General features: G+C 36.6%; 1 protein-coding gene across 1 annotated transcript in view; it reads right to left on the bottom strand.

Annotated features, from left to right (window-relative positions):
• LOC145683623 (uncharacterized) overlaps positions 1-27,145 on the bottom strand; it is a gene marked incomplete at its 3' end in the record, with an annotated part of 551,164 nt that overhangs the window by 337,643 nt on the left and 186,376 nt on the right. The window contains 1 exon segment of the mRNA XM_081754960.1: positions 19,459-19,566. Coding sequence (XP_081611086.1) covers positions 19,459-19,566 — 108 coding nt within the window.

Here is a 27,145-nt window from a genome sequence, read left to right as displayed (position 1 = left end):
GTGAAGGGGATGATTGGGAAGACTTTTAATTGAAAATCGATATAAACAAAAAGGCGTAAAATAAGCTTGTGTAACCTCCTTCACCAAAGCGATAGCATATTTAATTGGTGCCGAAATGAACCCGGGACAGATTTACAATAGTGTGACCTTGTTTGTTTTTATTTTGCACTGGTATTAATAAGTAAAACAAAAAGTAACATACGCGACGGGTTTGTGCATTACTTAAGTGTGTCTTACCTTTAATAAATGTTATGGATTGTGTGTCCTGTTATGTTCATGTTGCTTTAGAGAAATTATTAGTGACCAATAGAGTACATCTTAGCTTGATTTAGAGAAATTATTAGCTTTCTTTAATCATTGATTACTGATCTTGAACAAAATGTCGGAGTCCGAGGAATTAAAGAATACGCTTACAGCTTTATTCGAAAAGCAGTCCGCACAGCTCAATGACACAATCAAGGGTTTGAAAAAGGAACAGGTAGAAAGTGTTGCTAGTTTGAAGGAAAATATAGCTAGTTTAAAAGAGAATGTTGAAAATTTGAAAGTAGAGCAGGCAGAAAACGTTGCTAGTTTGAGGGAAAATTTAGAAAGTAAATTGGAACAAGTTGGTGAGGATGTTTTGCAAACTAACAACACTGTTGTTCAGATTACTACGCGTATTCAGGCCATGGAAGAGAAAAAAGAGCAATGCAAAAATGAGTGTAGATCAAATTATGAGTCCGTGCAGGCACAGGTTGACAATTGTAGGGCCGAGATAGTACAGGACTGCGTAAGTAATCAAGAGAAGTTTCAGGAAGCAAAAGATAGGCAAGTGTTATTAGAACTTAATACAAATAGGTATCATGCCCAGGTAGAGGAGCGCATTTCCAAATTTCAAGCGACGATTGACACCCACGGTGCATTCATGCGGGAAGCGATGATTGGTTTACGAGAACAGCGCGGTGAGATAAATGAAATACGGGATGACATAGTAGAAATTAAGAAAGTAGCTACCGAAAATAAAGAGGAAATTACGCATGTCGCGGCAAGGGTAAATAAATTAGAATCGCACACCATCCTGTCCATCCAACAAGTCATCCAGCAAGTACAAAATATCCCCACGCGAACAGTTGTAAAACCGGAAGTGAATCAGGAAGTGAATAATCGTGTTTTGAAGCTATAGCAAGAGTTAAATAATTTACGGAGTAATCAGTTTAGTCGCGGGCCTGACTCTCCCACACGGGAGACTGACGAAAATAGCGAGTACGATAGTGGTAGTGAAGGTTACGAATCCGATCACTCGAATAGCAAGGGGAAGAATAATACATGTTTCGCGAAAACAAGTAAACCTCGATGCCGTATTACAATCCAAGAAATACGAGATCTACCGACATATAGTGGGATGCCCGATAAGGAAACTGCGCGCTCATACTTACGTGATTTACAACACAAGTTGGACTTATTGAATGTACACGAAGACGCAGTGTTGCCGGTATTACCAAGTTTACTGCAGAACCCATGTTTGGAGTGGTTTCGAACGCGCCAACATTTGTTTACCACTTTCGAGGAATTTAGCCATGCTTTAGTTAACGCATTCGAATCTGAAGCAATTGTAGTAAGTAGGCTGACTGCGTTGCGAAATACTTCCTTTGACCCAAGAGTGCACGGTTCAGTGTTAGAATTTGCGACCACCCAATATCGCGCACTAAGTGATTTGAATCCTGAAAGCACCCCGGCGAAAATATTAGCTAGTATTGTGCCTACGTTGCCATACAAATATCGGGAAATGTTTGCGTTTTATCCATGCACAGATTTTGCGCAATTTATTGCTAGTGTCAAACGTCTCGAATCATTACGATTACCGAACGAAAAGGGTTATAAGCGCGAAGGTAACAGTTATGAGAACCGTAACAAACCGTATCAGGCAGTCCGGGTACAGTATAGCAAACCAACTAGAGAAAGACCCAATAATAGTAATAATAATCCACAGAATGGTAGAAATTCTGAACAAGGCAATTTTAGGAGAAACGATCGAGAGAACAGGCGTGAACAGCAATTTACGAATGATGCGCGCGCGAGGAATGAACGATCAAATCACAACACTAGGCCACAACGCAGTAACAATAACTATCGTGACTTTGGGAACCGCTTCAATTGGAGAAGGGGAAACAACAGCAATAATAGAAATAATAGACCTGGCTTCAATTTTCAGTCAAATAATGAACGGCAAAACTGGCGAGAGCGCACGCCCGAGCGAGATGGTGGGCATACGTCCGATCATAGTCAGCAGGGAAACTAAGATCCGATGGGCACGAAGGGGTCGCGTCCATCGAAGATCATTCGTTTATAAATTCCCCGAATATTATCCGTGTTAGGAATTATACGTTCGCAAACTACGATGTTTTAGATAGTGACGGAAGAAGTGATGTAGAGGAAGATAATGATGAAAGAGAACTCGTCATCGCTTATGATCGGAATTATTCTGCGTACATAGAAACAACAGTTAATGACATTCCAGTTAAAACCCTCCTCGATACAGGTGCTAACGGCTCTTTGATCTCGTACGAATTTTGAAAAGAAATAAGCAAAGACATTTCCGCACCCAGGTTACAATCAGCTGACGACGTTCTTCTGGTCGATTATAGTGGTCGTTTCAAAAGAAAGTGCAAAGGTAAAACTACAGTACCAGTTCAGATTGACTTATTAATGTTTTCACTCGAGTTGTATGTTGTGCAAGATTTAAACGAAAGTTTCATTTTGGGCGTCAATGCACTTTCACAATTACAGAGTATTGTTGATTTTAGTCAGGGAACGTTCTCATTGGAACACGAAAACATTAGAATTGTCGTATCTTTACTTCCTGTTCCGGTGCAATCCACGTCGGATGATAGTGATGAGGAAACAAATGACAGCAGCAATATTAAAGAGCATCAGCATGTTAACCGTGTAGAAATTAATGAAGGAGAAATTTTTCGAAAGCAGGGTGCCACAGACGAGCAAATTATTAATGCAGTTCAGAGAGCAGATGGGTTAACTCAGCCCCAGCGAAATCAATTATTAGACTTGCTCTTCAAATATAGGGAAATATTCACTAACTACCCCAGGAAGTGTAAGGGATTTGTATATCAGGCAGAAATTAATACTACGGAAGCATTAGTAAGAAAGCAATATCCCATCCCTTATAAGGCCATTCCACTTGTTAGAAACGAACTTCAAAAATTACTACAGTTGCAAATTATAAAACCAAGCCAAAGTGTACACAGTAACCCACTTTTAGTAGTACCCAAAAAGAACCATCAATTTCGTCTTTGTGTCGATTTACGCATGGTGAATAGGCATTCCGTATTACGACAAGTTAGGCCAGAGCGCATTGAAGATTTACTCGCGAAGTTGCAAGGAAAGAAATTTACCACAGTTATTGATTTACAACAAAGTTATCTGCAAACTGAACTTCATCCAGATTCCCAACCATATTTTGCTTTTAATTTCGAAGGTTTATGTTATCAATATCAGCGAGTGGCGTTCAGATATCGAAATGGATCATCCGCTTTAAACGCGATGATGGCACATGTCTTGGGGCCCGAGTTGCAAAGCAAAATCATTCGATACGTAGATGACAATTTGGTAATGACCAATAGCTTTGAAGAACATTTACAATTACTAGCTGAAGTATTTCAGAAATTCAAAGAACACGGAATCACTTTAAATATCGATAAATGCTTGTTTTGCGCTAATGAAGTCCCATTTTTAGGATATGTAGTTAGCAAGGAAGGTATACGAAAAGATGAACGTAGTATAACAGCCGTACGAGATTTACCAAAACCAACCAACATTAAAACTTTACGTTCAGTGTTAGGATTATTATCTTGGTCTAGGTCATTTGTTCCCAACTTTGCTATGAAAGCCGCTCCATTATATGATTTGTTGAAACAGAAAAAGAAATGGCAGTGGAGTGAACAATGCGAAACGGCATTTAATCAAATCAAGCAGGATATTTGTAATAACATTATGTTAGCTCATCCAGACTTCACAAAAGATTTTTACGTGCAATCTGACGCCGCACAATCAGGAAGTGTCCTCTGGCAAAAACATGGCGACGAAAAACGTATCATACAATACATAAGTAGAACGTTAACACCTACCGAACAGAAATATTCAACCACAGAAGCCGAGTGTCTTGGGGTCATCTTTGCAATTAGAAAATGGAAATCACTCTTGCTGGGTAATCACGTAATTATTGTCACAGATGATCGTGCTTTGTCGTATTTAGATCGAGTTAAGCCTTGGAATAATCGTTTACTCAGATGGGCTGTTGAATTGCAAGAATTAAACTATGAGGTACAATACATACCAGGTTCTGAAAACACCATAAGTGACACATTGAGTAGGCTCTTCTCCACCCACGAACACCGCCTACTGAAAGTTCACACCTTCCAAGTGTTACAGGAAGAAGTTATGAACGTAACGCCTGAAAGGTTAGCTGCACTCCAACGTGAATGTTCCGATTACGCTAACGTCATTGCTGTCTTAGAGGGTAATGTAGACGAAACGGAATTTAAGAATGGCAGATCCTGGAAAAAGTTTTATAAGCTAGATAATCATATTTTATTAGTTCGAGATTTTCACCAACCAGATCAATGGAAAATTTGTGTCCCTCCAGCACTTACACAAAATATTTTGGTTGCGTACCATACTGACATTCACCACCCAGGTGTTGAAAGGACTTTTTCTATAATTTCCAAAGCATTCCATTGGAAAGGATTGCGAACAGCTGTCAAAAACTTTATTCGCGATTGCATTACTTGCCTACGTATGAAACCGGATCAATATCCACCTGTTAAGTTAATGAATACAATACCAGTAAATGCAACCCGTGACGCAATTAGCATAGATTTTCTAGGAAGCTATCCTACCGGCCAAACTCAGAAAAAGTTCGCCTTAGTAATAATGGATCTTTACACCCGGTATTGTACTGCGTTTGCATTGCGTAAGTCAACAGCGAAGGCCGTAGTAAGGTGCCTGGAAGAGTTTTATTTCCCCATGTTAGGGTTAGTTCGAGTAATAATCACTGATAATGCAGCAGTATTTAATTCGAAACAGTTTTTAAAGGCTATGAAAAAGTATAATGTAGTTGTTCGTCATACCACCCCGTATCATCCCATGGCATCGTTAGTGGAAAATGTCAATAAGAACCTAGTGCAAACTCTCAGAACTATGTGTTCGTCATCTCATAAAGAATGGGCTGAATACCTGACCCAAGCAGTGTTGTTGTATAATTATTCTATCTCCCAAAGTCTTGTTGTTTCTCCTGCCAGTTTGCACTTAAATATCAATTCGTCACGACCTATATTCACGCATTTTGGAATAAACGTACAGGAGGCAATCGCGGCTGAAGATTCAATTAATTGGAGTAATAAGCTCGTTATGGCTGATTTACATAGAAAACGAAAGATTGCCGCGCGTAATGAAAAATGGAATCAAACCCAACAGGGAAAGAGACTCGTTGTTAAGGGAGACCTAGTGTTTGTTAGGCAACGAAACTTGAGCAGTCTCGTTAAGAAGGAAATAGCAAAGTTCTTTGAAATATTCCGTGGGCCGTATATTTGTACGTCAGTTACCAGTAACGATCGTGCTGTTGAATTATGGGACTCATACAATGGTCAGAGTATTAGTTTCCACTCCATGGACAGGGTAAGAATTTGGAACCCCACCCCAAAGACCTATAATACTTGGATTTTTGTGGCCAGAAAACATTTACCCGAAGAACAAGTAGCCAAACTTAAAGATGTTCCTTACCATCCATCAACGCATGAAAAGCTATTACCATTGCTGTACTCAGAAGTAGACATTGTTAATCAGCCTGATGAAACCAATGAAGACAATTCGGAAACATTGTTAAAGCAGACTTGTGTTAAATTACAACACTGTGATCGTTTAGAATACTTTTTGCATAAGTTGGGTGATCTGTACATCACACATTATTGCAAAGATTCCGCCGAATGGTCTGACGAATGTATCAAAGCCATCATGACTAATTTTTCCAGTGGATTACAACTGCTTCATTGAAAAAAAAAACAAAAAAAAACTAGGAACCTCACCAATCCGTATGTTTAGGGATTTCTCTTACAGCTTACCAAGGAAGACCATCCATCCGTCCAGCCACATTTCTCACCATTATAACAGGTACGTGAAATAACAAACGTGTTTAATAAAATTTCATTTCAGGATTAATCCAGATTGAGGATGACCAGGAGAAGGAAAGGACCCATGAAAGATGACCAAGGGAAAAGAAAGGTAAAATTAAATTGAAATTAGCCCGCGAATTTGTTTTGATTCAAAAAATCTTATAACCACAACCCATTTTTAACCCTCAATATTTTTATGTGGACACTACCACAGTAATGGAATTTCAACGATTTGTTTCTGTATTTGTGTTTATTTCAGGATAAAGGAGAGGACATCTGAATAAAGTTACGCCTATAGCATTTTGTGTTGTTTTATTATCATAATATTAAGAAATGTGGATTTTGAAACCTGTTAACCCTGTTTGAAGTTCTTAATAGGAATTTAGAGATTGGTTAGGTACCCTTAGAGGCGTCACTATTGTCTTTCAAAATTACAGTGACGAAATCGGGATGGCGTCCGATTGGGCATAAGCTAGTGTGTAATTTTGGCCATTAGATACGCACACTTCAAAATTCCATTTCGGCTGTTGACGTTTAATATATATACATATATATAAGAAAAATATTTAATCGACATTTAAAAATTTTGACATTATTTTAGATATTTATTTTTTTCAAATTGACGTAAAGGAAATGATAAATTATAATTGTTTAGATTTTGGTAAACCGTTTTCTTCTTCTTCTTTTCTTCGGGGTCCCCCGTATTCATAAAATAAAATAATACATTATTTTCAGGTTAAAATAGAATGTGACAAGGTCATCATGTCATTTGTGAAGGATTATTATAATATTTTATGGGTACGATGGACCCAATAATAACCGACACCATTTGGTATCGATGTATAAAGTGTTTGTTTTAATTAGGTAACAATTACCTATAATAAATTTGGGTCATAAAATGGAACATATAAATTCGAGTCATAAAAAATGTAAAATATATATAATGTAAATTGGTTGTAAAACATTGTGGAAATTGGATAATCAAAATTATCATCAGCCTTGAATTTATTAATGTCGCTGATTTTGGATAAAATTTGGTAGATATTGTTTTAAAATTTGAAATGAATTTATTTTCTGGATGGAAAAATGCGAGTAATAATTGTTTAAAGTAGAATCAATCAAACCACGAATATGACATTCTAATTTTAAATGATATTTGTCGGATGTAACGATTAATTCAGGATGTGAAAATTTTCCAATTTCAGTTCTTTTCAATCTTCCTTGAGTGAGCAGAGTCTGTTGGTTTTTAATTGAACATTTTCAACCCACTGATTATCATAGTCAGACTCGTCATGTTGACCTCATTTCCTTGTTTCGTTGAGGTTATTATTATTTTATTATTCATTTCTCAGCAGTCATTGAAAAAAAATAAATAACAAAGCATGACACGTTTGTGCTAGATGCTCATCAGCGTTCTCTTAAGCATTCATAATTCTATCAGTTCACTGGAAAATTGTCATTTCAGGTTGTAGATAATTGCGGCGTTAGATTGGTGGATGATTTACTCGATTGTGACTTTAATCTCGGATGTGACGACTTACCCGGAGTTGATAAGTGCACTTTGCCAGATAGGCCGCACATTTTTTGTATTGGCTAGCGCTCTTTAAAAGAATATTTTGTAAACCTACTAATTTTGTAGGTACGAGCGAGCCAAAAATGATTAATAGTTACTAAGTGATTAATGGTATTGAAATGCAGGGCTGTAGTATCGAATGTCTCCCCCCCCAGGGTATTCTTCTTGTCCTTTTCATACTTTTTTTTCAATACCTTCTGTAGGTCTAGATACTGACAGTCCAATTGGGGTTGGAATAATTTACCCGATTATGACGTAGCTGTAATGCGTGAAGCATTCAGCTGGGAGGGACTAGGATTTAGTGCAGAAGCGATTTTATTCAAATCGTCGGGAAAGTTGGCGATCCCGCACACTTCGAGCTGTAAAAAGAAATAGTAAGTCAGCGCTCATTGATCTTCGGGATCAAATCATTAACCTATATTTTTGTTTAATTAATGACTTACGACCTGTTTTGTCAATCAATGACATACAGGATAGCGCTACGCAAGGCTTAATCACCGTTTAACTCATACCTGTACATATGTAGTCCAATGTTTGATAGTTTATTAGTTAAGTTTTATAAAGCATGTAGGTGTATGAATAATTGAATTATATGATACATAATGATAACATGTAGGAAGATCAAAACGCCATATACTGCATACATAGATTACCATTAATATCAAACTTCATAAGTTTCATGGATATATTTGCTTTACATATTTAGTGAACAAATATAAGATTTGAATTTAATCATATATCGTTTTATGTTTACATATTAGGTTCTTAGGTAATGTGTCATGAATCTTGTATTTATAGTCCAAAGGTTACTGTATTTTGTTGTATTGAAATATATAGATGCATAAAAACATATATACATATACACATACTATAGTAGGTTTCGTTTAGCTTCAATATAATGTACTAGTTTTTCAATATATAAATATAATTTACGTTACGTGTCACTTTGTTGCAATGGTGCATAAGATAGTTTAATTAATTAGGTTAATATTCTTGATAAAACATTCACTCATTAAGTAATGAATAGTCGAGTTATTCAGGGAATTAGTATTGATATACGTTCTTCATATTTTTATTTTAGTTTGTGATAGTTAAGGCAGAAAACATAAGCAATGTATGTTTCATATAAATGAAAATTTTGTTTATTTTAGTGGTTAATAACTTTATAAAATATTTTAATCATTTTATAAAACATATTACCGTAGCTTCAATAATCAATGTTATCTTATGTGCTGATTCATATTTTAAATTCTTAGATAAACGTGGTGTTTATTAGTGAATATATGTCTGTAAATCACTGAAGAAGGCTAGTTAGGAGTGCCAGAAATGTAGTTCATTTCAATAATTATGCAGATACCATTGAGTTAGATATTCTTTTTTTGTTGTTGAATTTTCACATTTTTACTTCACTATTTTATTAGTTAGCAATTAAAAAAAAGAATAAATAAAAAAATAAAATAAAATAAAAAATAAAAAGGAAGGGAGGTAACGGAGATCTTTAGATACATTCTTAATTTTTTGGCGTTAACTTTAAAATAAATTCGCTTGGAAAGCAAAGGTACTTATTTGAAAAAAAATAAATGAATAATTCTTTTTTCGTTAACATAGTCAACAACCCTCTGTTTTAAAGAGAATAAAATAAGCATGTACTTTAAGTCAGATTTGGTCATCGAGAAGTATGAATGGTAGTTGTAACGAATATGAGAGGTCAATAGTTGTAAAAGAATAATGACAGATAATCAATCATATGAGGCATAAGGTGAATACATTACGATACACGTTTGTAAATGGGTTCAAGGAATATTGTTTGTATATATACGTACCCCGTTGACAAGGTATGTCCGGGATAGAGATGTTATAAGGCGTTTAATGAAATTAGCCTATGCTCCGAAAGCAGTAGCAAGGCTATACTCTGATAGTAGTAGCGACGAAGTGTTTTTATGAAAATGTTGTTTACCGAGGTTGACGTTGTGCCCTCGATGTAATTAAATGTGAATGCGATAAAATGTGTTAATAGGAAAAGCGTTAGAAAAGATATTTCTCAAATACCCATTCGAGAAAATATGAATAGTTATGTAGCCTTAATATATGCCGTCAAGTTGTTACAGAATGGTTAAGCATTGTTAAGAACGAATCTTTGTTTTAAAATCCTCTCAAATATTGAACCACATGATAGAAAATACGAAAATAAGATCTATTGCGAGAGACAATTTTGGGATTGCTGAGTTTTGTTAAAACGAACTGATAAGTAAACGATTTTTAAGGTCTAATGCTATTAAGTTGTAATGATGAAGATCACCACATTGATAATATTTCTCATTTTGGATTGGATTGATTTTTTTTGGAAATGTTTGAAACAGATATCCATACCTTTTGTGAAAAGAAAAAAGGGGTTTTCCAAATCTGTTCATAGCTAATAAGTACTGAGATTTTTATATTGTAAAGTAATGCACAAATTCCACGACTCCGTCATTGATCCTACCTTAATTGTTGAATTATAAATTCGTCTCCGATACGTTTCCGATTTAAAAAGAAAATCGTTTCGTTGCTTATAATTTCATTAGATTAAAAGAATATTTCTTTTCATATAACCTTAAATTTTTACCCAAATGGAATTTGTATACTTGTTAAGTGATACTTTTGTGTAATGTTGTAGTAAATATGTTTTATTACTAGTGAAAGATTATAAAGCATGAGCACATGGTGAGAAACCATAGTTAAGAGTACTAAGTGAAAATTAATAAATGACAGAAAATTATATACTTTAATAAAGGGACATTAAAAGACAGAAAACACTCCGTAATTACATAAAAGTGGCCGAACATACAGGTGTAAAGACCTATTATCCAAAATAATAACAAGGCGTATAAAATAGTGCAAAATGGCGTTATTAGTGCTTCGTAAATAATGCTCCACCAATAGTGCTCCCTCAACAGTGCCAAAAAGAAATAGTTTCTCCAATTTATACTTCTAACGTTTCACATTTACCTCAAGTTGCTCCCATATAGTGTTATAGTGGAGTATCTATCCCAACAAGGAGACATTATGTTAAGAGCGACCACAAAACAGTGGAATTAAACTATATACAGGGTGCATCAAAATCAAGGACCACATATAAACGGTCCAGAGTTCTTCGCCAATCTTGCTAATGCAATATTGCCAATTCTCTGTGGGCACCATTTGCTATCGACCATCGAAGCAAGAAAAATTAATGCGCACATTTTATTAAATTCATAATTGACTTTTGGTGACAAACTTAGCAGTTGGAAACTATGATCGTACTCTTTCAGTACATGACATCTCCTCGACGCCACAAACTGACTTTCCTTGTGAATGTGTGTGTGTGCAGAGCAACAGTTCTTTGTCTCGAAGATATTGAAACTTCCGGTTGTGTAGTTTCCAGAACACTCCAGAAACTGCTAGATCATTTGGTATTTCCGGTGACTTCCTAAAGCTAGTGATGAGTGCTTCCTAAAGCACAACTTTTCAATTACTGACCAATCAGAAACTGCGTTACGTCCCAAGTATACTCTTCTCACGTGCTTTGTGTAACCAAGAAGTGCGCCAAGTAATCGGCACCTAGGATTTAAGAAGTGCAACACGTATCCCGATCCGAGGGACATTTTGTTTGTGAAAGTGGAAAATTAATAGAACATCGGTGTCTAGTTGGTGAATAAAATTAAATTTAACATGTACGAGTGACACCTAAAAACAATAGTTGCAGTATTAATCGAGAAAAACTCAAAAATAAGAAGTTTTACTGAGTCCAAACCCAGCGCATCAAGGAAGGCAACGAAAGCAGCATACCATCTCTAGGGAAGCGAAACTGTAAGTAACGTAAATTGATGCGGTAGGAGCAATTATCGAGTGATTCGAGCGAGCACTATCCAAAACTTGCCTGACACAGGAATATATTAACCGATTAGTGTTAAAGTGATCGTGTCTTTCGAATTGTGATTTATACGTCAAATACATTGTCTTCAACTAACAGTGAACGTCCAATTCAGAAAAAAAAGAGAATAATAAAATAATAAATGAATGCGCATAATTAGCAGGCCACACCAGAGCGAGCTCGCATGCATATAATTATTTTGTGTATATGATTTCATATTTGTAAAGAGTGTTTAGCTAGATAGGAAATTTCATAAAGAAAAGTTTTTATTTAATATACGAACTTTAATGTTGTTGTGTGTTTAATACGAATAATAAGAATGTTGTCTTACGATACTAATGTTTAATGCTCGTTGTTCCTTTCAGTTCATGTGTACATTAATACTGAAATATTCATGTAGTGACCAGTGCATGTAAGACTATCAGTTTTACCTTTTGTTAAATATGAATAGTTAATAACTAATTCCCGGCATTTCAATCTTTTTGCTTTCCTCATATTTTGTTGTTGTTGTTGTTAGTTTTAAATATTGACGCGAGAGCAGCTCGCGGAACGTACCCAGTCTCAATTGTGTGTGTGTAGTGAACTATCCCTCGCGGCAAATTTCCATTAAGACGAGAAAAGTGAAATCAACATTTCTTTTTTTTTAATCTTTGTTCTTGGATAGTTCGGACGCGACCAAACACGTTGTTACCGGCCTTTCCACTTGAGTCGTTCCCAAGCTTAAGCGGAGGTCGGCAAAGCATGTATATGCTTCCGGGTGAAGGGGATGATTGGGAAGACTTTTAATTGAAAATCGATATAAGCAAAAAGGCGTAAAATAAGCTTGTGTAACCTCCTTCACCAAAGCGATAGCATGTTATTTCACCAAATTTGGTAGAAGATGGATTTGTTCATTCTCAGTTGTGAATATTTGTTTCAACGAAATGAAATGAAATGAAATCTTTGGGTTCTACGTCCCACAATTATGCCGGTTAGGCTAAAGGAGACGTTGATTATGAGAAATGAATGAAATGGTGGAATGAAGGAAGTGCGAGGAAACCGGAGAACTCCGAAAAAACCCATGCACACGGTGTTTGTCCACCAAAGTTCACTTGGCAGGAGCAGAGTTTGAATCCGGGACTCCATACACCAGAGGTGAACGCTCTACCACTGAGCCACCGCTGCCCGTTGTTTCAACGATTCAAACCATTATGGAAAAGACATATTTCGTATTTCATAAATTGTAGCCGAGCAAATAAGTCTTGAACTAAATGATCTTTTGAAAAATATTGATCAATCAATATTAGAGTTTTCTTAATGTTAATGAATAAATATTAGAAACATTGATATATGTAAATATTGAATAAATATTTGTAGAAACAAATGCACTATAGTTTCTAAAACGTATATATTTACCATTTTGTGGCTTCAAAATTAAGCAAATGAACTTTATATGATTTCGTGAAGAATATTAATTATCTTCGACATCGCCCAATGTGAGCAATCAGGAAAGTCCTAAACGAAGATCGGTTGGATGCACACCAATGATTTTAACACTTTTACATGAAATAGGTGTATTTATATATATATTTATAGAAAGACTTGTGAATGTAATAGCTAGTTTGAAAAAAAAATTGATTACTATTGAGCAAACATAGGGCAATTCTTAAGAGTACTTTAGTACCTTGACGTTTTGAACGACTCATCTTTATGAAGTACTTCAACCTTTTGAGAAAATGATCTGAACAAGTTCGGTTGAAAGATATGTAGATAGGGATTATACTTTTACTACCGTTATTAGCACACACATTTTAAATGGTCAATTATATGAAAACTATTACTTGCAAACAAGCTCACTCTGCAAGGTCTCTGGAAGCTGTTTCTACTGCAACACCATTTTTGTGTATATGAACATGAAATAAGACTTATTAAGAAATAAGAAATAATATTACGAAATAAGAGTTATTCAAGATGGAATAGTGCAATACATAAGAGTACGATTATGATCTTGCAATGATTCTGTTTTTAAGCTTTTTTAAAAAAAATGTTAGAGTGCGTGTTTCACCACAAAAATCAGACGATATTTTTGTAATATTGGTGGAGTTATATATACCTGAATAATATATATTTTCGGATGGATATATACTAGATATTATCACATGGTATTTGAGGAATATTCAGAGTAACCTCACCTAAAGAGCTTTAACAAACTCCCCAAGTGTTACTGATACATGGTAATATAAACAATTAAAAATAAAACGTGTAGGAACCATGTACTACTATTTTGGGACTTAATGATAGTATGTACAAAGCTACGTCCCTACGGAATGCTCTTTTGGAAGGACTTTTGTACAGAGCCACCGTCGTGCCAGTCGTACTGACATATTTTTTCTGCGCTAACACTAGAGTTCATGCTCTTTCCACCAGGAGAACTTTCTGTGCTACTGAAGTACACAAAGTACTCTAATTTATAGATAAACATGGTAGGACTTTTAGTCTCGGTTCAGACGTGCAGAAAAGTCTGTTGCGGGCCCGAACAGAAAACTCTGTTGCGGACCCACGCGAGCCGGAAATACATTGGTTCTTATCATTCATGCCACACGTGCAGACTTTCCCGCACGACTCTGCTGCGGACCCGGAGCGGACAAAAATTGACTTGCGGGAACTGCTGGCTCGCAGCGGGTCCGCACAGGTGTCGCGGGTCGGAAAACCATTGCTGCAATGAGGCAAGCCACATATGCAAACTTTCCCGCAGAAATGGAAAGCGAAGAACTGAATGAAGAACTATTCATTAACGAAATACAAAAATATCACGAAATATGGAATTTAAAGTGCGAAATGTACAGAGATAGAAATAAAAAACGGGATACATGGAATAAGGTGTGTGAAATCTTATGTGAGAAATTTAATGAAAAAACAGAAGAAGAAAAAACAGCATTGGTATGTATTATTATTACTTTTCAATGTAAAAATCTAATATTCATGTAGTGTTTACATTTGATTTTCGTTTAGCATCCCTTTCCAGCAGAGAGGCTATGAATACTTTTTTTGTGAAAACAATAGACAACAAATACGCTTGGATAAAAAGCCTTTATTGTTAATGCAGTTTCTTTGATGAGATTTCTTGTCACTCACTCCGGAATGAACCGACTGTTTATAACGTACGTTGCATTATACTTTAGGTCGAGGCAAGGGTGCTTATCAGGAGGGGCAAGGTGGGGTGTTCGCCCCCCCAAGCGGAAATTGTACTTGGGAATATCGAAAACCCAACAGAAATGTTACATTAGTTACACCAAAAAATGAAGCTATATTTGAAAAATCGCTTATATTTGCCCTCCCCCTTGAAAACCACAACATGGGCGCTCTTGGGTCGAGGTCACGTATTATATAGCTTCTGTGCTCAAAAGGGACGCTGAAGTCCGAAACAACCATCAACATAATAGCAGAACAGAAAAGAAAGAAAAACATCGTTTTTCGGCTAACAATTGTTGTCTATTTGTTAATGTACTAAATTAAAAAAAAAAATAGAGTTAATACGAAAATTGTTGAACATCAGGATACTCATGTGGTTAGAAAATAAAAAGCATGCTCGAGATGTAACAGAAATATTTTTGTTTCTCGTGCAATTGATAATATTGTGCACGTCGTTGCTATTCTAGAGATAACAACTGAATGTTTTCTTACATAAAGAACAACTTAAACAAAGTTATCTTGCCATGGAACTCTACCTATGTCGCTTACGACACAATCAGCCCATCTGTTTCTGCTTCCGTTTGCTGCGTTGCCTCCTTTCCTTAAAAATGAAATGAAATGAAATCCTCAAGTTTTACGTCGCACGATTATACCGGGTAGGCTAAAGGAAATAATGGCGATGATGATAAACGAATGAAATGGTGGAATGAATAAAGTGGGAGGAAACGGGAGAACTCCGAGAACACTCACGCACACGGTGCTTCTCGCACCACAAAACCCACTTGACGCAAGCTTGGATCAAACCAGAGGTGAACACACTATCACTGAGCCACCGGATCCCACTACTAAGAAATCCCCCATCTCCCCTTCAAGAGAAAATTTGCAAAGACGCTGAAACCTGTGCTCCATTATTTTTAATATGAGTTTACATGCCGAATTTTACATCTCTAACTAAAGCGAATCCTCACATTCGGTAATTTATGAATAAATAAAGGGAAATTTTACTATTATTGAAACGCCCCCTCTTGAGCGCGATATTCGGAAAGTCTCAAATAAATGCCTCATTTTTAATTTAAAGCCACCAACTATGTCAAAAAATCGAAATTAGTCACGCAGTTGTTAAACTACGCCAGTGGCCGCTAATAACGTCTGAAAATGTCTATGAAAAGGTCTCCGAATGTTTAACTTTCTGTGCTCTTACAAACGATAATTAGTTAACATAATTAACTTACCTTAATGTAACAGCCAGAGCTCCTCCGTGGCTAAGCGGTTAGCGTACCCGCCTTTGGCGTGGGAGGCGCGGGTTCGATTCTCGTCGGGAGCTCATGTGGTTCGGATTCCAAATTAATCAGTAGGTCCACGTCTCATATAGCCTCGCTGCTGAACGGGACGTTAAACTCAAAATCAACTCATTAATGTAACAGCCAACATTTGAAATGGTGGTATCGCAAGTATCATGAAAGTATCTTCAGCTTTAATTTTATCACTTATTTTCGATAAGAGTTCATCAAATGAAATGATACTCATGCGAAAATAATTAAAGGTCTTTTCTTCGTCATTGCGCAAATCAATAAACATGGAAGAAAATGCACCTTTAAGCAGTCGTGAGCTTACGTACGGGTGAACCCAGTATCATCTTTGTTTCTTCCTTAGGATTTTACTGGCTAAGTATACAAAAACAGCACGTTTTCTTCTTTCAATTTCCATCTTCATTCAACTGCAGCTGAAAATAAAATGAGCTATTTTTTATGTCTATGTGAAGTGGTTGGGCTGAGACGTCCGCACGAGTTTGCTGCGGGCCCGCAGCAGACTTTTCTGCACGTCTGAACTGGTTGATCTTTGACGCCCGCACGAGTCTGCTGCGAGTCTGTTGCTGGCCCGCAACAGACTTTTCTGCATGTCTGAACCGAGCCTTAGGACGTTACGTCCTGTTGAAAGGACGTTGTACGTTCTACAATTAAAGACGGGACAATCTTACTCGAGAGATAAGAAATGATAATACAATTGGAACATTTAATTATCTTCTGATGAATGATAGATTTAAAAAAAACTATTTATGCTATCCCTTTTTAGCCATCTTTTTAACCAACTGAATTGATTCAAATCAGTACGTTGTTTATGCTTCTGATAGCTCTTCAATTTTGAGATGAGGCACTATTTGATGATAAAACCAAACAATTATCGGTATACGTAGAAAATATGTTATTCGAATACAAAGTTCGGTCAGCAGCTTAATATGTTTTAGTTGCTCTATCATTCTAACAAGGGACATGTTTCGGTTCGAACGCAAGGATCAACATAAAACTTGGTAGACATATACAGGACTAAGTACTGACCACTGTAGGGGGAGTCATTCCCGTGTAAAATTCGTTTTCCGCCTACAGCGCCACCTATCCTTCGAAACACTAGCAGTTAGATTCCGCGTTGTAGGCGCTGAGTGAAGATCAGTTAGGTAGGCCAGTTTGTGGTAGTAAGCTCCTATTAGTATTAGGTGTGGTAGACAGTGTTGAAAAAGGGTGCGGGTTCTTGGCATTAACTCCTTTCAGTAGCGTACCCAGGAATTTATTTCGGGGGGGGGGGGTCCAAACTAAATATGAAGCTATTTTATATTAAAATTGCTAAAATTGCCCCTAAAATTAGGCTAAATTTTTTAAAAGTCGAAATTTCGGGGGGGGGTCCGGACCCCCGTGTCCCCCCCTTCCGTACGTCCCTGACTCCTTTCCTGTAGTTGAACTGTTAAAAAAGGAAACTAAGGCGCAAAATTATGGATCAAACGTCAGTTGGAGCGGAAACTGAGTCATTTGAGACATTTTGTGCACTTTAAGTATCAGTGAGTACGACAATGAATTAGAAATGGTATACAAATCGACACTCTACGGATATTATGAAGAAAATGGCAGGGCACAGGAAGACACCGATGATAGCAGTTCAGAACGGGAACAAGACAGTAGTCAAAGCGAATACGACGTCTCTCCAGCACGAAAACTGAAAGTACAGATTTTTTTTTCAGTTTATGGAAGATAAAATCCGGAGTATCTACAAAGATTATCATGAAGGAGGATACAACTCATATAGGAAGCTTCTGGAACGACATAAGAAACGTATTTCGTTAAATAACTGCAAAAATTGGATTATGGATACGCACTGTCTACGAACTTTGCTTCATTCAAAGGGAATTGGGAAATGAAACTCCTAACACAAAAATGTGAAGTCATCAGAGAGAATGGTGTATCAGTACATTACTGGCATTTCCAGTGCTGGGCTTTCCAAGCGGCAAAAGAAGTTGGCTTGTCGGAGTTCAAAATGTTGCCGACTTTCATTGAAAATCTTTAGAAACAAGCAAGAATTATATGACGAACAATTCATAATATCTGTAGAGTGTCGATGTGTGTATTTTCCGCTCCAACTGACGTCTGATCCTTAAATTTGTGCGTTAGTTTGCCTTCTAACAGTTCAACTACATGAAGGCGGTTAATGCCAACAGCCCGTATCATTTTTGCACACGGCCTACCACACCTAACACTAATTGCAGCTTTGGCGCGGGAGACCCGGGTTCGATTCCCGGCGGGAGCTCATGTGGTTCGGATTCCACGTTAATCAGTAGGTCCACGTCTCATATAGCCTCGTTGCTGAACGGGACGTAAAACTCAAAACTCAATCAATCAATCAATCAACTAATTGCAGCTTACTACCACATACCAACGCACATGACTGATCTTCACTCAGCGCCTACAACGTGGAATCTAACTGCTAGTGTTTCGAAGGATAGATGGCGCTGTCGGCGGAAAACGAATTTTACACGGGAATGATTCCCCCTACAGTGGTCAGTACTTAGTACTGTATATGTCTACCAAGTTTTATATTGATCCTCCCGTTCGACCCGAAACATGTCCCTTGTAAGTTAATACATCAGTGTGTTTAAATATTTAATTTCAGAAAATAAAAATCACAAGTTTCATGACAGAAACACACATTTACGTCTTCTGTGATTATCACTAGTAATAGTGGTTCAACTAGTAACCTATATTTAATTGTAGACCTTCAATTTAGTTAATTTATAATTCTATACTAATTTTGTGCCTGGTCAAGAGACCATTACAGTGAAGATATGACATAGTGGCATAATTACAAATGGATGAATGATTGGCATAGCATGCTGAATCGTAAAGATTAATAAATTGTGTATTACGTGAAGCTCAGTTAATAGCTAACTCGACTTCTATCATATTGCGTTATCCTCAAGCAGTTTTCGAAAAATGAGACAGTAACTAAAAGGATAAATTTTTTATTCGAGTGAACAGACTATTTCTACTCTAAATCACTAGATTTCTTTTCAGTATAATATTGGTTTCCACAAAGGGAAGCTACAGAATTAAAAATCGTGAAAGTGTCATTTAGTACAGTTATTACATGGAGAATAACTGCATGTATCAGTTGGCCGTCCTACGGAATTTCCTTTGTACTGTAGGGTGTTAAGACGTTTTGTAAAACATAATTCATACAGAAACATTAAGCTTTGAAGTAATGCAATAGATATAATATTTGACTCAAAAGTATCAACATATCTAACAGATATAAACATTTCCACATCATTTCAATATTTGTAAACTTATATCATTTATATTTTACAGTATAAAATTTTAAATGAATAGCTTTACCTTGACTCCAACTCCCTCCTCCTCCTCCTCCTCCACCACCGCCTCCGTTAGAACCTCCACCAAAGCCAGAGCCACCACCCCAAGAACCACTGCTGCCAGAATCACTTCCTTATAAGATGTGAAAACAAGGAATGAGTAACAATTTTATGAAATAAATATGATATCTATCAATATTAATGCTTTTGTTGTCAATGAGAACTTTTGTTCGACCCATATGGTAACTAACGTGTTAAGGCACTGATAAATTTTGAAACACTGATACCTATGTGTCATTATGTATGAATTATTTGTCAAGGTTTCAAATGTTACACAGTTTTTATGCAAGTTCACAGAGCTTTAAGTTAGTGAATGATGCAATCAAAGCAAAAGAAAGTTACATGTTATCAGTTGCTGAGATTCAGTTAAGAGATTGGAATTGACGTCAGTTGTAATCACTAGCGGATCTTGAAGGATCGTTTGGGGGGGCGATCCGCTTCCTGGAAGATGATTATAGCCTCAAGGTGAAAAAAATTTTACTTTGCAAGAATCTGACGCATATGAATGCGGGACTAGAGAGAGGGGGGGGGGTAAACCTGATTACCAGATTCCATTTTGGGACTCGAATTTGTATTTTTTTTTAAAAAAAAATCAAAGTATATTCCTTCTGTAGATTTAAATTAAATGCGCACTTTTTTCGGAGACATGGCGGTGTCATGATTCACTAGTCAGCGCAATATATCAGATGCACTGTCTTGCATAGTACTTGCACAAAAGAAAATACTGTATTGACGATGGCATCATTTTAACGAAAGAGTGTACAATTTTCACTTCCACTTTCTCCCTTACGGGAGATTTGGGGGCCGCGGTGGCTCAGTGGTAGAGCGTTCACTGTTGGTGCTAGGGGTCTCGGGTTCAAACCCTGCTCCCGCCAAGTGAACTTTGTGGTGGACAAACACCGTGTGCGTGGGTTCTCTCGGAGTTCTCCCGTTTCCTCCCACTTTCTTCATTCCACCATTTCATTCATTACTCATTATCACCGTCTCCTTTAGCCTAACCGGCATAACCGTGGGACGTAAAACTCAAAATTTCATTTCCTTACGGGAGATTTATAGTCCCAGCCTTAGAGCCATGTGGACTACTTCACTAGATTTGTTTTGAACTAAATTATTTGAATTAAATATATGTACTAAAGTACTAAAGTGGCACGTGCCAAAATGGCCGAATTTGCCGGTTTCAAATACACTTGTTTATCACACTGTTAATGTAATAAGGAAGGATAAGCGGCGCAGGAATGTATTAAAATTGAAATACATTGTATTAAGATTGTATTAAACAGTAAAATTGTCAAAAATAATAAATTGTAAATAGTAAAAATTGAATAAAAATCCAGAGCAAATGCTCCCCAATACTTAGGTTTACAGCGCCATCTCTTATCCTCGAGTGTACAAAAAATAGATAACAAAAGTATACATGCATAAAGAATAATACAAAGTGTCAACATATAACAAAAAACATTATGATATTTCTATGTGCACTCATGTTCAAAATGATTGTAGCATATTTATAACTGTTTTCCTGTACGAATATAATTTAATAATGATTTTGCAGGGTACGTTTGATACTGATACTATGTGTATGATCGGGAAATGTATATTTGTGGTAAATTTCATAGGAAAAGAATTACAAATAGGAAAATTAGATTGAGTAAAACAAAATGTTGCTAAACGGACAAGAAAGATTTATTTTCGTTTTATTGTTCTTATTTAATGCTCGTTTGACATGAAATTTGCTACATACCGGGCGAATTCGATATGAAATTATATTCCTACAACAACATATTTATAGATATGCGACAATAATTTTGGACATGATTTACATTTCTTGGTAGTAAAGATAATACAATAATTAATTATAAAGTGATGTTTAATAGCATATGGCACACAGTGTTCCAAATGGTTCAAAATATGGGGCAACAATCTTTACAGATTGCTTTCATTTCTGTTTATATCAGATATAATTAAGCAAACTGAAAATTGAAAAGAAAAAATTATAATATTCAAACTGAACTCCAAGGATGTTTAGTGACTCTGTGATTATTCCCCGTGATATTGACTGCCCAAATATGAATTTCGTGGCTTTCCCCCCAAACAAGAATGTTATGGTTTTTGAATTAAAAGAACTGGCCTGCGCACTCAAGGGCACAGATCAAGTACAGGAGAACGAAATGTATACATTTCCTAATACATAATACTAATCCTCACTATATTTAAACCTTGTACTGTACTACTAACAGTAACCCAGAGCGACGGTTTGAAGTTAAACTACAGCAGTAACATGTAAGAAAATGATTTATGAATATAAATCCTATATAAACATAATACATTGCAATTACTACGAAGCTAAATGCACAATTTATTCATAAAATACTGGAAATAATGTAATAACAAAAATATCAATATTAAACTTTGTCTTACACAAACTCAACAGAAATTTTGTCAGATCTAGCAGGAAATGAGTATAAATTTTACATAAATTAAAATATGAATTAAAATTATATAGAATCACAATATAAGCCATTATAATGTATAAACAGAAAAAAAACTGAAAGATTAGCAACGCCTACAACAAAATGAACGAAAGATCAGAAATGTAAAACCAAAGTAAGTTTCCGTTCATCACAGCACACAAACTACATTTTCTAAAACATACCGACTGGCGATATTATTTGAAAATATCAGATATTTGAAAAAAAAATTGCAAATTAAAATTTAATTTTGAAAAATTTTCACCTTTAAACGAAATTACCAAAAGAGAATAAAGTACGTAAAACTTGTTGTTTTTCTTTCATCTCAGATATAATATGGACCCCGTTTGGTCTAATGCGCGGTGGCTCAGTGGTAGAGCGTTCACCTCTGGTGCTTGGGGTCCCGGGTTCGATCCCAGCCTCCGCCAAGTGAACTTTGTGGTGGACAAACACCGTGCTCGTGGGTTTTCTCGGAGTTCTCCCGTTTCCTCCCACTTTCTTCATTCCACCATTTCACTCATCTCTCATAATCACCGTCTCCTTTAGCCTAACCGGCATAATCGTGGGACGTAAAACTTAAAGATTTCATTTCATTTTCCCTTTTCTTTCCTTCTATATAAAATATCCAAAACGCTGAAATGCGTATTGAATTATTTGAGTGAGAAGCCCATACACCAACATGTTTCTAACCTTCAAAGTTTCTTAGATATTAATATAATAATTGCATTCCTCGCCCCCTTTTCTTTTCACCTCTTTTTCCCCATTTTACTAAAGTATCAAAAAACGTTGAAACGCGTGTCAAATTATTTAAAATGATAAATCCAACTAACAAATTTCAAGCCTCCATCTTTATGGGATTTAGAGAGATGACCACCCCTTCCTTTCTTCGAATTCTAAGAAATCCTTCCTTAGTTATACCCTACGTCAAAAACTCTTATCTACTCTCCGAATTCCAAGTTTCTAGCTTGAGCCGTTTGGCCTGTGCGATCAGTTATTCACTCAGGACTTCATTTTTTATATAACAACTTGTGGCTTGTGTTATTTTCAAGAACAGATGAAATGGCATTAAAAATCACAATGAATCCCTGGTCCCTTCCTAATGTTTCTGTGTTGAACCCCAAAAGTCACGGCTCTCTCTGTTGATGTAGTAGCTAGCGAACATATCTTTGATACATGAAGTTCTATAGTTTGATTCCCGGTGAGTGAGCATCGACCGCACTACAGTAGTTCAGATCTAACTTTAAACTCTAGTTCTCGTTCTGTAAAGCATCGCATTTGACATTGGACGTAACCAATCGAAAAGTCTCAGATTCAGAGAGCTTTTCGGTAAGGAGTGCTGAAGATTCTATATTTATTTTTATTCAAAGTAAAAGTATTTGAAGTTTCGGGACCCGATTTCCATTTCCATATCCTTTCTCTAGGACACAATTTTAAAATATACCTTTTCAGGTTAAAGAGTGAACCGTCTTACTCTCCTTCCTACAGCTGTTCGTCCAATGAATGAATCATATTCTTGCTCCTTTGGGGCTTTTATGGTGATCGCCTCAAGGAACTAGGGACAGAAGTATTAACACTTCAAATGTGTCTGCATTAAGTACCACACATTTTGATTAGACTCTGCTAGGCTTGTCACACAGATTGAATCGGTCGAGAAAAGACCATATTTGTATTTTCCAACGATAAATACTAGAAGATAAAACCAGTCCTTTTGGGGGGGGGTCGCCCGTACCCCTTGGATCCGCCAGTGGTTGTAATCCTGAAATAGCTCTGATTGAGCATAAAGCTGAACAAAAATGGAGATTCAGAAATGTTTCGAGATTAGCATTTGTTTTCTGAACTCTAACGGCCGTGTGCAGCAACCAAGTTCAGCTGTTGGACGAGGATCTTAGCCAAGTTCAGTGAAAAAGTCTGTTGCACCAACAACGTTCAAGGATAAGTCTCGGTCAAATGGTGGATGAACTTGTTTTTAGCTTGAACGGCCGAATTTGGGGGTTTAAACTTCGTTGATCCAAGTCAGTCTGTTTACATTCAATAATGACTTTCTGTTTTTCTACTAATGAAATTACAATTCTCGTAATCGGAGAAATTTTCTGCTCATGGTTTCATTATTTTTTCCTAGATACAATGTATATCAATAAAATGAAATAAATAATCTGAAGTTTTAGGAATACAGTTCTTTTGTAATTTTCAAGTGAAGTCTGTTAACTAGCAAAAAGAAATAAGGAGGTTATGTAGCTAAAAACGTAGGAGGCTGTAGCTTTACAATAGAGAACCCACTAAAAATAAACTACTGTGAGTTTTCTTTTTTTTTTTTTTTTTTGTTGTTGTTGACAAAATCAGCTCACCATTTTCGACAATACATTTTCTAAACAATTTTTCAGTAAAGGTTAATGTTAGGAGGGCATACAAATTTTGCCTATAAATACAGTATTTTCTGCCAAAATTACATGCAAACAGCGCAAAACTTATCCAGTTATTCCTCATAAAACTCATTATCCAGTTATTCCTAGAGTGTTATCAACCAATTGCGTACAATTGTATAAGACACATAGAAACTTAGCTACTACAGTGAAAGCCACTTGTCTCAAAACCACGCACCAAACTTCACAAGCTACTCATTACAAGCTATTTTTGAGGGATACGGACAAAATCTCGCGGCCGAAACCCCGCCGCCCAAAATCTCACCGACCAAAACCTCGCGGGACAAAATCTCCCCAGTCCAAAACCTCGCGTGGCCAAAACCTCGCCGCCTAAAACCTCGCGTGGCCAAAACCTCGCCGCCCAAAACCTCGTGGGACAAAATCTCGCCAGGCCAAAACCTCGCCGCACAAAACATCACGTGGCCAAAACCTCGCCGCGAATGAAACTTTTCTTTAAAATTTAGTCAATGAATTTCTTAATATTCAATTCCACATTACAAATAATAATAATAATAATAATAATAATAATAATAATAATAATAATAATAATAATAATAATAATAATAATAATAAGATGATACAAAACATAGTGTGAATGGGCTTTCACGGGTTATTCCCGTTTCCTCCCACTTTCTTTATTCGATCATTTCCTTCATCCTGGTCATCTACGTCTCCTTTAACCCACAGGACATAATCAAGGGACTTAAAAACTCATATACTCTTTCATACTTTCATAAATATTATTAGATTTTTGTTAAAATTTTAAGTTTTTGGATGTTCCAAAGTTCACGAAACTAACCCCGTTAGTTGTCATTACTTTCCTTATGCAGATTTCTTTCCCTATAACCAGTTTAAAAATATCCTGTCGCCCTACCTTCACATTGAAATCCTCTAATACAGAAATAGAATTTCCATATGGTATCGCGGGACTTGGTCAAATTCCTGTGATACTTCTTCTGAAACAGTGTCTTTTATACCATCATCCTTATCATCTGTTGAAACATTTACATTTCGGTCAGGCGATATTTTGGGTATGGCGATATTTTGGGGTGCGAGGTTTTGGCCCGCGAGGTTTTGGCCAGGCGAGATTTTGGCCCCGCGAGATTTTGGCCCGCGACGTTTTGGCTAAGCGGGGTTTTGGTCAGGCGAGATTTTGGGCTGCGAGGTTTTCGGAGGCGAGGTTTTGGTCCGCGAGGTTGTCACCGCGAGGTTCTGCCCGGGAGGTTTTGTACCCAATCCATTTTTGAACCTCTTACGGTTTACGCCAAACTGAAACTGCTGGGCTATATTCGAGGGGCGCACGTAGTGAACTGACAAATTTGCGATGGTATGTATACGTGTAAGCAAATTAAGGGTTCTCTTCAGCACACAGTTGTACCAAATAGAAAATTTATAGGTAAAGACGACGTGAAATATTTTTCATGAAGGAATGAAAGTGTGAATATAAGTTATTACGGTACCATTTATCACAGCACATTGATGTTAATTATTAGTGATAAAGAAATTATTGTATGTGTAAGTGTGCTCTTCCACTGTCCTCGTTTATGTGTATACCCAGTCGCTGACGCGTCTGCTCCTTATGGACGCAACCGCTCGGGCCTCCCTACTGCGCTCCTACTCTAACTCGGTTAGATAACAATCGTTCTTTTTAGTGGCCACCTAGCATAACTTGGTTTGTGTCTTATACACAGTAGCTTTTATGCTATACGCCCACACTTTATTTATACGTTACTGAGCCATCCTAGTCAATTCCCAAGTAGTAATGGAGCTTTTCATTTAGTACATGTTCTCCTTTTAAAAAAGCTCTAATCTAACATGAAAATGTAAAAAAGCGTCAAAATTTGGTAGAACCGTCTGCTCGAGTAATCAACAAATTAGTACAAAAAGTACGTACCAATCTGCAGTAGGTGATCACTACAAGCAAGTTTTGTATTATAATTGCATAATTATGAACCATATATTTTTACGCTGTTTTAAATCACAGATTACTAACATGTGTAGCGATTTTTTTTTTTTTTTTTTTTGAGAAATTGCACCGCAAACCACGAGGTTGATATTTTCCACACTTGTCATTCCTTACGCACACACCACCATCGCTAATGTGCCTGCTTTCGCGGACAAAATCACGAGCGATCCCTCAAATTGTGCCCTGGTTCGAATCGGAATAGATACAAACTTAGGTTGTTTTGGACATAGGGCAGATTCGTGCGTGGATTTTGTACTTAAAGTCTTTATAACATATAAGTTTGCAAGCATACTATAAATGTGTGCGTAGCTTGTGGACAGGTGAGAAACTAAAAATGCAGAAGTCGTTAAATCGTAAATGGAAAGAATAAATGGTAGCGCTCCTCAACTTTACCTACACTAACTAGGAATTGTAGCCAAACGCCAACAAGGAAAAGGATGTAAAAGACATTAGAATAACGTTTTCACGATGAAATATAAATTACTGTTGAATTAATTTTCCCCATCAGTGGATTCCAGAAGTTTTTTTATATTTTTTTTTTATTTTCTAGTGGTGTCGAATTTTAATATACTGGGCATGAAATGTACTAGGAATTCACATTGAGGATGATAGGATATATTATGGTCACGAGGGAATTTCATGGTTCTCGCGGAGAAGTTCCCCCCGGCCAATTCAAGAAATCACTACTGGTCCATATAGATCCACGTTATATTTGTCCTTTGTTATAAGTTTAGTGTAATCTCTATGGTGCAGTTTTACTACAGGGGCTACGTATCCACAGATTGTAAAATATATGGA

The sequence above is a fragment of the Thermobia domestica genome, chromosome 4 (genome assembly GCF_964235325.1).
Source record: "Thermobia domestica chromosome 4, izTheDome1.hap1.1, whole genome shotgun sequence".
In the NCBI taxonomy this organism is placed as follows: Eukaryota; Metazoa; Arthropoda; class Insecta; order Zygentoma; family Lepismatidae; genus Thermobia; species Thermobia domestica.
This window is presented reverse-complemented; position numbering and strand designations above follow the sequence as displayed.